The following is a 14,340-nucleotide window of genomic DNA, read 5'->3' on the forward strand; positions in this document are numbered from 1 at the left end:
CAGTCCAGGTACTGCTTGTTCGCGTTTTGGCTCCGGCTGTAGTGACTGGCATATTTCGGTATGGATGTTATAAACTTCCTTGCAGATTCCAAACTGGCTTCTGTAAAAGCATTTGGCCGGTTGTGATGCCTACCCCTTCCATCACTTTTGGCTGTGATGTTTCCACCCTTGATTTGTTCCTGAAGTAGCTGTATTCGTTTTCTGCTGCGGTGAAGTCCATGAACTGCAAGAAAGGCCTTCTTGCACACACTAACATCTACACCATTAATTTTCAAATTATAAGAAAACGTGAATGATCTCCTCGAAGATTGTCCTTTTGTGTAGGAACGTTTCGTATTCTGAATTCTCATATTTTGCATGAGGTAGGTGTTTTGTGTTGCATAATCAGCCAAGTCCCAGAATGAATGAAAAATAAACTCTATGTCCCCTTTAATTTTTTCCAGCAATTTTTTGGACATTTACATGGTTCACCCACTTTCCTGGCTGAAACAACATCCTTCGAATGACTGGAGGTATATTGCTCCCCTTTATTTCTTCTTCTCTTACGCTTCACTCTCTCCCAGTTATCCCTCTCACATCGTCTCTTTCTGGCTGGAGGACGTTTGATTGGAGATCCCTCTGTCGTCCTTGTGATGTGAAGGTCATTCTGAAAAGGATAAGAGTACGATTTTAATAAATACACACTAGGTTCTTTACAACAGGAAATTAGAAATACCTAATGAAAATATTCTGGCCATAGTGCTATTGAATCTACTGTATTTCTAAACCGATATGACGTCTCAACCCCACTGCTATTCTGCGTGCGCGAAATTTAGCAAAAATCCTAGTCAGTAACAAAAATTATTTCCATTTGATGAAAATTGTTTCGTAAATAACTTCAGAATGTAAGGGAAATTTGAATACATTTTTAGCAAATTGAAAAGACTGTAATTTTCTGTACATTCCAGCCACACTAGCATTATTCCCAAAATAATTTTACGAAATGGAAAGAACTTTTGTCACTGACTGTACAATCCACTCGAAAATCATAAATATTCGAAACAAATTCATTATTGAAAATGACAAAACAATTCTGATCATTTATCGTGACACAGTGTTGTCACACTTGGTACAATTGTTCCAAATTCAGCACTTTGTCATTCAACGGCCCATTTTCATCCCCTTTTGTGAAAAAGTTGGTACAATTGTACCCAATTGTACCCAATGTAACAAATACTTCTCACATTTTCAAAAATGTCAATAAGACTTTTCCTACATTTTACAGTACTCATACTGTGTGTTGGACTCTTAAAAAATGCTGTTGGACATTCATTCTTTGACGTTGCATCGCTTAACGCTAGAAACTATACCAGGAAATAAATGACGATACATTGGCGCATCCGAGCCCCGTATGAACTAGACGAGAAAGTAACAGTGTTGTGGAAATATATTCTTAAAATAATAATAATAATAATAATAATAATAATAATAATAATAATAATAATAATAATAATAATAACAATAACACACAAATACATTGAACCAAGTGTTGAATATTCTGAAGAAAACCAGCCTATGCTCAAATAAGTCTATAATTTATGCGTCGTTGCAAAGATTTTACACCAAACGAAAATAGCACGAAAAATATATTGACATAATTCCTGCCTTACCGCGGTAAGTTGTTTCTAATTACGCCATATTGACGTATATAAAGATACCCGAACATTTCTCCGTTTTATAGATCTGTATCGACGCGTTGATTTGGACCCTTGAAAGAGGGGGGGGGGAGGTCTAGAAATTTACTTATTTTAGTTTCGTGTTACAGAGTCATGTATTACACTGGAATAAATTCAACCCTTTTTGTTTCAATTTGGTACTATTTTTCAGCTCCCTTCAGACCTAGGACTGTGGCAACACTGTCCTGACATGATTGCTTTATTACCTTTCTCATTTCATAGCATTTACAGCACCGTTCTTGACGCTACATTGTCAGAATTTGTCATAATCAGAGAAACATGTACATGTGTAATGTCGCTTTCTTTGTGGTTAATTATTTCAGCAATATGGCGCTAACCAACATTCATTATATTAGCAGCTGTTGTCATCAGAAAAAGTTCAAGATTTTTCTGTACCAACTCGCTAGAGTCCTGACGAATGCATAGGGAATTGATTTGCGTATTAAGATGCACGTAAAAACTCACACTTAAAGACCGTTTTTTACAAGCCTATATCTGAGGCAATAAGGTGTTAACCAACATTTTAACAAAATAACAAAAATAAAACTCGTTTCTTACCTCAGAGTCGGTACTGTTGTTGCTTGACACTCCAAACACATACTCTGGGTCATCAAAGCTGTTTTCACCGAGTAGGGGGCCATCTTCTTCATCAGAAACACTAATATGTGCGGAGGTGCTCTGCATAACATTCTCGATAACTGACATTTTCCTGTGGCTTAACACCTTGTTGCACACAACTTTCCGCTTGTACGTTTCTTCTCAAGAAGGATATCACGTGATTGCGCGCGATGACGACACAGCACAAGCACCATCTGTTGATGAATGAAGCAGACCTTCATGCCTAATGTAGTACACTGTTTATCTCAATTTTGACAAAAGTGAGGGTTAGCTCCTTATTGCACCGAGCCCTTCATATATTATGAATCATTTTCAACCTTAAGTTGCACATTTGTTACTTACCTTGATTTTTTTCTCGGAAGTGGAACATATATGGAACATATATGACTCAAATATATGGAAGTAGCTCAAGTGGTGGAGCGTTGCCTTCGGGAGGTTGTGGGTTCGATTCCCGCTGCGACCATTCTGACTGAGGTTTTCCAGGGTTTTCCTCAGTCCTACCAGGCAAATGTGGGATGGTACCTACTAAACAAGCACTTGTCGATACCTTTCCAAACCCTTTCAATTATTGTTATTGTTAGATATCCAATATAAAATAGGATCTGAGCTCTATCTGGTGATTGTTATATAGATATATATTTATATACATATATAGATATATATATAGATAAATAAATAGATATAGATATAAAAGTTATACTGAAAAAGGCTAGCTTACACCGACGTAAGCATCATAATACGGAGTGAAAAAGCAATAATGTTTATAGTACATGTTACGTTTAAGTTTAAAGTTATTCTTTTAATTGCATGACCGTTGCTTAGTTTGTGTGGATTGTTAGATTTCTCGTTCCCAGTGTGACCCCAAATATGTCAAGTATATCTCGCTATAGGATAGCAACTGAACTTTTTCAGTAGATTACCTTGTGTGTAGCTCTCTTCATAATAAATATAATTTAGTTTCCACAGGTCATATTTATTTACCCCTTCAAAATTATCGTAAACAAGTTCGTGGTAATATATTTTTATAATAAACTATCTCTAAGCCCAAAGGTCGAGACAAATCACCATATTATTTTTTTTTATTCTAATTATGACTGCAAAAAAGAATCCATTACAATCCAACTACAATAAAATTCTTATCACTCAACCGTACAGAGACTTCGGTTTCAACCACTAAATAGTTATCTCCCATTTGTTATAACACGAATACAACATCCAAATATTGATCATATGCAAAGTCAATAAATTATCCGTAAAAGTATGCGATCTAAATATCGTGTTTTAAGTTTATATTTCAAATTATAGTATATCATATTACATTATATCACGGTTAATGATTAAGAACTTGTAATGATTGTAATGATTGTAAGAGTAAATATAAGTGGTGGCTATTGCTTATTTGACTTCAGTGGGGTTTCGTATAAAACTTGATTTCATATACATTATATATAGTTCAGTGCGTTCCAGTGCTTCAAATATTTGAACAAAATGCGAGCTTACCTCTACTGGCCAGTTACTATTTACCATTACACTTTCTACATTTTCTAGGCAAAATTTATTCATCAGAAGTAGTGGAGAAATGCAACTGCTTGCCGACCTGTTTGAGAATTTGGTACATTATAAAAAGACAGTCTCTTAGGTAAGTCATCTTTGTTAAAATTATGAGCTGATGGACGATTTTTATTTGAGGAAGGAAACAAGTGTGGGGAGTAAGCAAAGTATGGTTACTTACAAACACTCTTCTGGCCAAAAGTCAGAACTACCTCTACATTATGGGCTGGGATTGTCCTAAACTTTCGTCTATTTAAATCATCCATTTTCATTTATCACACAGTTCCACCACGGTATCTACTATTACTCTGAAACTTGCTTTTGAATCATTGAAGTAGATACCCTGTAGTTTCACATTTCGTGTTTTAATTGTTTGAAAGGATACAAGTGCATTTCCCTTCTAGTGGGCGACCTAGACATTATATTAATGGATGTGTTACACTTTTAACTCACAATTAACTAGTTAACAGAGTAGATGCAAGTCTGATTCGCTAGTGACCATTGTAACTCTCCCTGTTATTGTCACTGTAGGCTCTCTTGTATTGAACATTACTATTATCAGACCAACATAATTTGTTTGATCAATGTCCGCAGTATTGAGCTTCCTGACAGGCCAACAAAGGCCAACTTCGGGAAAACTGTCAACCGCATTATCGTCCAGTGATACCTCAAACAATATCGATCTGATCCCCACCTCCTCCCGGTTATATTGATACGCCTTACATCGCTATTTGGGTCTAAGATCGCATCATTTTACCTGTGCGAGATTTTTGCCATCACTGGAATCAAACTTTTACCGAGATGAGTGAGATCTGTTTAGCGCTCTCCGATATCAAAATACCTTTTCCTTTCGGTAGGATTGTCCAAATAATAACAGTATGTGATGTTGCTCTGTCCTGCTGAAACCACATGTTCTCGATGTTAACATTAAGATCTTGGCTTCTCAGTGTAAAGAATGTTTCAAGTATATCAAAATACTGAGTGGACGATTCTGTAGTTTGGGTAATGTCATTCTATACCATACTGTAAACTTGGCGCTATTTATTGGAGCTCGGAAGGATTTTCCTGTATCCAGCAACGGAAATTATGTTTGTTCACGTATAGTGTATGTTAAGGTAGTAGGAGTTTCGTCTGACACTCGCATAGTGTTAAGAAAATTCGAATTGTCGTTGATTTTAGCAAGAACTCATTCAGTAAACTACCTACGCCACACAGTGTCTCATGGATGTAATTTCTACATAATCTGTAACTTAAAGGGGTGAAACTTTAATTTTCCAGTATTCTTTGCACAATTTATAACCGAATATCTAGCGCAGATGCATGTTGTCGAACGGAGCGGCGAAAGCCGGAAACACAAAAAGCTGCAGTGTTCTCCTGGGTACGTACTGTTCGAATAACACCTTTCGGATTATTTCCCAAAGCTGAACCAGCTTATTGAAAATTACGCACTCAAGTTGTAATCTCGTGAGCAGATGAGACTAATCCATGACGTCTTAACTGCAGATGCTGTCGAAATACTCTTTTCGGATTAATCATATCATCATCCTACTTGTAAAACACTCTCACGACGATAGCATTTTCTAATGCTGCTCTGCTCTAAAGCTGTATGATTACTAAATGCCAACGCGTTCACAACAACTACGCGAAGTTCCAAACTGCCTGCAATGTAGTGTTCCCAACTCTAACATTCCAAATTTCCTGTTTCCTTGAGCCACCCTGTACATGTTGAACAACACTTTCGAACATATTTGAACCATACTGTCACTAAATATTGGATCTGAAAATATATGATGGGACAAAAAAAAAACACGGAGATAATGATGAAATTACACTTTCAATTATGTTTCAAAATTACGATGTGCGATGGAGCTTCCAGATAGGAGCATCCTAAAGCCGTTTAAACTTCAAGTAAAATATATTGGTCCATCTATCAAAATTTAGAAAACAAAACTGTTCATACTGCACTTCACAAAAAAATAAGGAAAGAATCATCTTATTTCCCAAGAATTTCAGCTCTATGCGTTACCAGAAAATGATTCCCTTGCTTTGATTTTCTGGAACGCAATTGAAACAGATAATAGACTATATATACTGCCAAATGTTTCGGACAATGGAGAGAATTATCAAGATGCATACTTGTTGAAATAAAATTAACAGAAATTTTTGTAATCTTCTCTTGGTAGTAATCAGTTTATTCATAGAGACAATTAAATAAGCAGCATGATCCAAAACAAGTCTTCAATAATCATATCATGAAGGTTGAAATATAAATTTTATACAAATTACGTTACTTTTAGATAATATGAAAAACTTTTCTTACCAGTGTAAACCTTACATTTATATGATATTTTCTTGTTTAGATATGGATGGGAAAAGTACCAACATGCATCGGGATTTCTGTTTACTTTCGAAGCAGCTAAATTTAGAAGAACATTGACTGTAAGCAAAGATAATTTGGATATATTTGGTATGTACTCGAATCATGCAGCATGTTATAATAATTTTACGAATACGTATAATAGATGGAAATTATGGCTGGATATAATTGGTTTGTTAAGATACTCCAATTAAATGTGAAATAGCAGCACAAAATACTAGACCATGTGATTTCCATGGTTAAGTTTGTCAATGACGTCAACTAGTCAATGACGTAAAAATAATTATTCTGGAAGTACAGCGTAGAGCGACAGATTGTTTGATCTGGTCTTGGGATTATTTAGAAATATTTGTGATTCCCTTAATTCTTGGGGTTGGGGAAAATTAATTCGAAGATTTTTTAAATGAGTTTATTTGTTCGCACTAATGCATTTCTTCGCCACTTTCCTTAAACACAATTCATCAGTAACATAGAATAAACCTATAAATTTTAGCGATCTGTAAACATCAGATATATGTATAATAAGTCACTTTTGGCATAAGAAGAATACAGTTACTGATGTTTGGAAATAATCTTGATAAACCTCAGAACAGCCATGTAGGTTAAAAGGAAGGTAGGCCCTACCGCCTCTTTTATCCAAGCTCTTCCACGACGAGCATTTACAGTAGAGAATGGTCTCCCGGGATCATATAAAAGCTGTAGAATAAAAATTCTAAATATTACTCTTATGCAAACAAAATTACTGAGATATGAACATACTTTCCTTTCTTTGTCCTTCTTACAATGTACAAAATGATTATGTTTTTATATAATGTAACTCGTTGTTCATTATGTTAAAATCTTTTAATTTTCTGTTATATTAATTTTTCTAAGGTTAGGTTAGCTTCGTCTGCATTCCTCCTTTTTATATATTTCTTCAAATATGTTGCTTGACGTTTAATGTTAATATTAGGATTATCAATTCATTTCACCCAACAAGCCAAAAAGTTTTACATGTAATTTAGATTGTATTTCTTATACAAAGAACCTTTCTTCATATTCCTCGTCTACTATTTGGAAAATTAATAGAATTCTCTTACTTTTATATACCTGCTACTTTTTTTACATGATTATTATAGAAATAATATCTGCTATCTGTCCTTTATTCTGTTAATTTCTAAAAAAAACTTAACTCAAAAGTCTTACTATCAAGTAACATAAATCATTTTCCATCTAAGTATATTTCACTAATATTCCTACTATTAAGAGTAAATTGAACTTTATTTAGAATTTTAGACGACTGAGTCTGATGTTCATTAATATATCATCTCAAAAACCTGTTTCCCTAATACATTCATTCTCTCTACTGGATTTAGACTAGAATTATAAATACTGGTAGTTATTTTTTTATATTTTGGCTATAAAGATAACTTTCAGAGTTATTATCAACAAATAGGAAGTACATTCTGAAACTAGACTATTTATCCAACCATAGTGTTATCATAATTTCTTAATGTTATTAATGATAACTCTAGATTTAGGCTGCCTCACGGGTTCAAGAAACGAATATCTACTAACGCCATCTCTTACAATCAAAATATCTTTAAAGGATGAATTAGTTAGCAATGGGCTCTGAACATCAATACAATATCTACGATTCGGTGCCCAAGCTGTTTTTGAATAAATCATCATAGAGTTTTCTCTTTAAAGGTTTACTCTGTATATTAACCAATTTAATATTACAACGATAACGTTGTATGTTTCATTAGCAATCTGTGCCTATTTACAGAAAGGAATCAGAGGCGAATTATGTGAGCAGTATAATGTATAAAGAAAAGAAAGACATTTAGAGATTCTGAGATTTTATTTGTGTAATCGGTAACTAAAATAAGAGTTGTTGTTACTATAGCAACGATATAAATAAATATACATGTACGTAGACATCTTGACGAGTAAATAAGTGTGTGTATAAAGGTCTAGATATTTTGTTAGGTGTGCAGAAAAGTTAATTATGTACACTTCTCATGGTCAAATATTAAAAGCCAGTTAAGAAAGTGTTAAACGCGTTGAATTATTTTGAAGATTAACTTAAATAAAGGAACCAAGGACCTTACAAAAATTGGTGCCTCACCACGGGAGTTATATAAGTGTCGTTTCGAAGATTAGTAAAAACGGCAAGCTTTCAACGCGACCTTAATATTACTATATTGCAAAGTGGAAAAGTAATTAAGCGAAATATGGCCATGAGTACGGAAAGTAATAATATGATTGGTGAACAGAGTGTATATCCGGAATTGACTCCAAGTGACAATTTGGCTGACATTCTAAAAGACTTGGCACAACAGATGAAAAATCAGTCCGAGCAAATCAAGGGCCAAATGCGAAACCAGTCCGAGCAAATTTAAGAAAAACTGGACCAACAAATTCAACATGTGGATGAAAAATTGGATCAGAAATTAAATCAGTTAGCCAACGACTTCGATAACAGAAATAGTGAAATTGAACCAACGTAATGAAGACAGATGGGAGCATGTGCAACATCAGCTAAATCAGATCAACCTCCAGGTGGCGGAAAAATTCGAGAAGTACGAAGAGAAGATAGAAAAAGTTGTACAAAGAAGCACAGAAATGCAAGAATCCATGGATGTTTTAAAATCAACAATCAACGCCCATGAAAACCACATTAAAGTACTGCGAGATGAGGTTAATTTCATCAAAGAAAGATGTATTCCCGGAACTTCATTCCAGGATACCGAAGGCATGAGTCATCCTATAGCCACAGGTTGGGTACCTGATCATCCTCCAAGAACAACATTGGAATTTGAGAGATCATCCAGTGGTGCAGAGAGTAGTGACAGAGAAGAACGAGTGAGGCAAACATCCAAGCGCAGACACATCTCCAGTAGAGATATGAAGACATCCACAGGTAAATAGTTGCGGTTTAGCGAAGTAAAGTCGCTCACAAAGTTTAGTGGCGTGCTAGACGATATACCCGCTAGGGCATTTCTCGAAAAATTCCAGGATGAATGCGAGCTCATGGGTGTAAATGAGTCTCAATTCTTAAAACTATTACCGCATATCTTATTGCCACCTTGCTTAACATGGTTTAAGGCTATTAGAGGTAGTCTTCATTCGTATTCAGATTTTAAGAATGCTCTTTTGTCAAATTATGAAAACGATTTTATGATAGCAAATAGAGATGCTGTTTTGCGAACGAACCACTATAGTCCAAAGTTACACCGTAGTATTACTGGATTTGTACTATCGACATATCATGAGCTAAGATCATTAAATCCGATACATCCGGAATCCCGAATTATAGCTTCAATTAGGATCTTATTGCCATTTAGACTACAACAGTTGTTAATGTCGGCTCAGTTCATTAACTTCAATCATTTAATTATGCTCATTCAGAGTTATGAGAGCCAGTCTGTAATTCAGAATAACAATAAAATGCAGGATAGAGGTCAGGGTAATTATGCACGTAATTAAACACAATATGCTCCAGTTCGTAATGTAGATATACAACCTGAAAATGATTCTAATGTTCGTAGTTTCAATAATAGAACTAGTAGTTATAATGGTACCGGAAATCAAACGCAACCTAACTATAGAAATGGAGCTAGGAATTTCAGAAACAACAACAGGAATTTCAGTAGAAATAATAGTTGCCGCCGATCTTCACAAAATCAATTTGCAGATGGCAGGAATTTCGTAAATAGGAATCAAAATATGGTATCATCCTATGAAAGACAAGCACGTACACAAGATTGTGCTATACAATGTTCCTTAAATGAACCCTTCGAACGTATAACTGGAACTGCCAAAAAGGCGTCCGATGGATTTGTATTAAATTGACCCTTGCTTACGTCTATGGTTAATATGTTCTGCAGTCGATTTATTATTAAAATGTACGTTGAAAACATACGTAATTATGAAATATTTTGATTATGGGTAAAACTCATTATTTACGGAGTATTGACGAAGTTAATTTATGGCAGTTAACTGAAAATATTACTGAAGAGCTTTAATTGAGAAAATGTTTGATGTTTGTGTTCCATGTCTTTTTGCAGTTATCTCATAATTACTTATTTGAATATTATGAATATTTGAAAATAAAAGATCGTAATTTTAATGTAAACTTATGAAAGTAATGACAGATATATCAAATAAATGCACCTTATTATATGGAAAGAGTAAGAATAATGAATATCGAATCTCTTAATTTTTCAAAAGTTTATTAATGTATTAAATGATAACCATCAATGCGTTTATATGTTCCAACTTTGTTGACTTCTGATCCTATCAATATTTAATATTATGAAGATCCTTTGTTTGTAAATAGTGTCGTTTGTATATGAAGGAATGGTTAATTTTGTACCCTAGAAGAAAACTACCAGTTAGGTTTAATTTGTGAATAGCCTTACTTATGATAATTGCAATGCGTCGTTATTAATATTGAGATATATTGACAAATATAAAAATGTGTTATGTTATAGTATATTATATATAAATGGAAAAGTTGAATATGTGTATTAAAGGTGATATTATATATGTGAAGGCTATTCAAAAGATAAATGTTTCATGGTTTTAACCCAGGGTTCTTTCCTTCATAGTAAAACTATTATGGAAGTCCCGTTCGAGGCGACATCTACAACGATAACGTTGTATGTTTCATTAGCAATCTGTGCCTATTTACAGAAAGGAATCAGAGGCGAATTATGTGAGCAGTATAATGTATAAAGAAAAGAAAGACATTTAGAGATTCTGAGATTTTATTTGTGTAATCGGTAACTAAAATAAGAGTTGTTGTTACTATAGCAACGATATAAATAAATATACATGTACGTAGACATCTTGACGAGTAAATAAGTGTGTGTATAAAGGTCTAGATATCTTGTTAGGTGTGCAGGAAAGTTAATTATGTACACTTCTCATGGTCAAATATTGAAAGCCAGTTAAGAAAGTGTTAAACGCGTTGAATTATTTTGAAGATTAACTTAAATAAACGAACCAAGGACCTTACAATATATATTTCCTAAAATCCTTACACATGCCTGATCAGTGACCATACATAAATTTCTGATATTTTACCTATTGTCCACTTCACCCTCTGGTGAGACCCTGATTCTTTAATGTCATAGAGATACTAAATTGCAGTGTTTTTAGAACTACAGCTCTCACAAGGAGACTTGCGTAAGTGTCACTCATCGATTTGAATCAAACTTTGCATACTTGTAGAACATCGAAAAATAATCGACACGTATTTTTTTTATTTCGGCAATGGCGCGGGTTTAAGGGTAGAAATCATCCTTTGAACGTTAGGGGTGATCTCCAAATATAGACAGAAAGCAATCATTTAATGTAGAAGAAAACATACTGCCAGAAGGGGGAGCTTAGTAGAGCTAATTCAGAATCTGATGTCAAAGTTACAAAGTTCAAAATGGCGGATACAATATGAAGATTACAATTATTAAAAGTCTTCTGGTTTGAAATGCTTTGCAGCTAACCAAGAACATGTTGGCAGAGGTTACTGCGAGAAGGTTTCAGACCGATCTGGAATACCTTTCTGTACTTATTTTAACGAGATGGTTGATTAAAGTGAGTCTCTGTATCTCTCACTATCCAGGGTGCTTATTTAAAATGTGCTCCCTCACCTCTCACTATTCAGGGTGCTTATTTATAGTGATTTATAATATATTTGGTTCCCATGTTAAACCTTGAAGAACGGAAAAGGCGCTAAATTTGGACAGTAGGTTTGGCATTTTCGTCTTCACTTTCTTTACCGTTAAAATGGATTGTTGAATATAATAGTGAGGCTGAAAGTAGGTTCAGTTGATTTTGAGTTTAACATCCCTTTGAGCAGCGAGGCTATATGAGACGGGACCTACTGAGTAACGTGAAGTCCGAATCACATGAGCTCCCGCCAGGAAGGGCTGAAAAATAGACCACAAGTTCGACTCGATTATATAAGGACTGATTAAATCTAACCATCGATTGGTTGAGTATTGTAATAAAAGACAATTTTCGTTGCTTCATGGCCAATGCTAGTTCGTCCAGTGAATGAGAGTTTTGACACGGGCAGAATTAAAATTTAAGGAAACGCCTTGTTGCGAAATGTCGCGGCCTGAAAACGAAAGACATATAACCCAATGCCGACTGGAGTAAACGGCGTTGTATACCCTGACGTGGTGCACGCGAGGGGATTCGCTATAAATAAGCACCCCGAATAGTTAGACATGCAGAAACTCACTTTGATCAAGTATCCCGTTAAAATAAATGCAGAAAGGGGTTTCAAATCGATCTGCAACCTTCTCGCAGTAATCGCTGCAACTATAATTGTTCTTGGCTAACTGCAGAGGTTTTCGAACCAGAAGACTTTTAGTAATAGACATTTCCTCTGATTTTTTTATTGCTCTAAAAATCTTCGGAGCTAGCTGATTACGAAGAACATTTCCTTTCGCTCATGCGACGATTCTAGCTAGTCGAAATTTGCGATTGAATTCCGGTCTGCTAGTTGTGCGCTTAAAACAACGACCACCATGTTTGTACGTCACAGGTAGGTACACGGGAAAAAGTCTGCGTCGCTCACTAGTGAAACGGCTTAGCAAAAGATACGACGCATGTTCTTCAAATGTGTACGACGTTGCTAATAAGACAAAGAACAAGAAAAGTAACAGAATTTAAAGTTTAATATAAAAAGCAAGCTATTTATTTATTTATTACCATTATTTGAATATACTTGAATAGCTTAGAACAAAGTTGAAGTGTACTAATTTGCTAAATTATTGACATTGTTTCCAGCCTGAGGTAAGAAACTAATTAATATTCTCATGTTGGGTCACCCACCGACCTCACGAAGCGAATTTTATTCATTTTTAAGAAAAAAATCAACAATATAAAATCATAGTTATTTGATAGTAGAGTGCTAATTTCTTATATGTAAGTTCATCATGGATTCGATAGTTATGCGCTCAGGAAGAAGCTCAAGGAAATTAATACATGAAGTTACATTGCTCAAAGTAAAAATAATCTAAATTTTTTATTAAGTTCAACACAAGGACTCACAAACTTACGATGATAATTATGTTCATGAGCATAATGATAATTTGCTAGTGCTATTTTCGAACTACTTTCCACATTAGCAATTTTATTTCATTTTTTCGTGCTTACTGTCGTTTTCTTTAGTCCATGGAACATACTCGTAAATGGTTTATATTACTCCATGTGTACATTTACAAGTGCTTTTTGTACATGAGTTAACATTTAAATCGACAAATAAACAGATGTGGTCTCACAGTAATAATAACAAACAAATTGCAGTGGTTTATTACTGAATAAAATAAAATGAAGTTGCTACTTTTATGTTCCACGAATATGTCCTGTAGGCAAAGGGAGACAGATGGTTAATGAGAGTGAATGATTATAAAAGAATCGGTGGAATGGTCATGTGGGAGGAAACGTCTGAATCGCAAGAAAACTCACGGACACGATGTTGTACACCACAAATTCATATCTCTTGAATTCGAACCAGGTATCTCTCACACTAGAGGTGAGCGCTCCACTATTGATCCACTGTGTCCTTTGATAATGAATGTTTGTGATATGTCATGGTGAGTAATAAACACAATATTCCGTTCCATTGAGTGAAACAATATAACAGAAATCAATCTACTGGACGACACTTATCAAATGCTGAGTTCTTCAAATGTTTGCTTTTATGACTTCTTTTTAACTTGTGAACCTCAGAACACAAAACACAATACTTTCACGATATGATCTTTTGCAAATGTACTACCATATACCAAACATTTACCATCTAAGAGCTGAGGGCAGGCTTGTAAAGGCACCAATAATGTAGGGGGACCCGGTACAAGTTAGGGTGGTAATCCAACCATATTATAGTTCATCAACATATTATAGTTTATTTGCAAGCCTCTTTGAAGCTTTCAGGGGGGCTGCCTCCCTTGGATACGAGCCTATCTGAAGGGGAGAAAGAATATAAATAAATTTATGTTTGTATACTTAGAACACTGTTTCCTGTGAGGTTATTGAAAAGAAAAGGCTGAAGTTTCAAAGTAACAACATAAGCAACACATA

The 14,340-nt window shown here is 34.8% G+C and overlaps 1 protein-coding gene across 1 annotated transcript in view; it reads left to right on the forward strand.

Moving 5' to 3' along the window:
• The window catches only part of LOC145669087 (sodium channel protein Nach-like), a 56,582-nt gene that overhangs the window by 33,874 nt on the left and 8,368 nt on the right, over positions 1–14,340 (forward strand). Inside the window, exons 4-5 of the mRNA XM_081737438.1 lie at positions 3,882–3,972; positions 6,245–6,351. Coding sequence (XP_081593564.1) covers positions 3,882–3,972; positions 6,245–6,351 — 198 coding nt within the window. The remainder of the gene's footprint in view (positions 1–3,881; positions 3,973–6,244; positions 6,352–14,340) is intronic.

This window comes from Thermobia domestica, chromosome 13 (genome assembly GCF_964235325.1).
Source record: "Thermobia domestica chromosome 13, izTheDome1.hap1.1, whole genome shotgun sequence".
Classification (NCBI taxonomy): Eukaryota; Metazoa; Arthropoda; class Insecta; order Zygentoma; family Lepismatidae; genus Thermobia; species Thermobia domestica.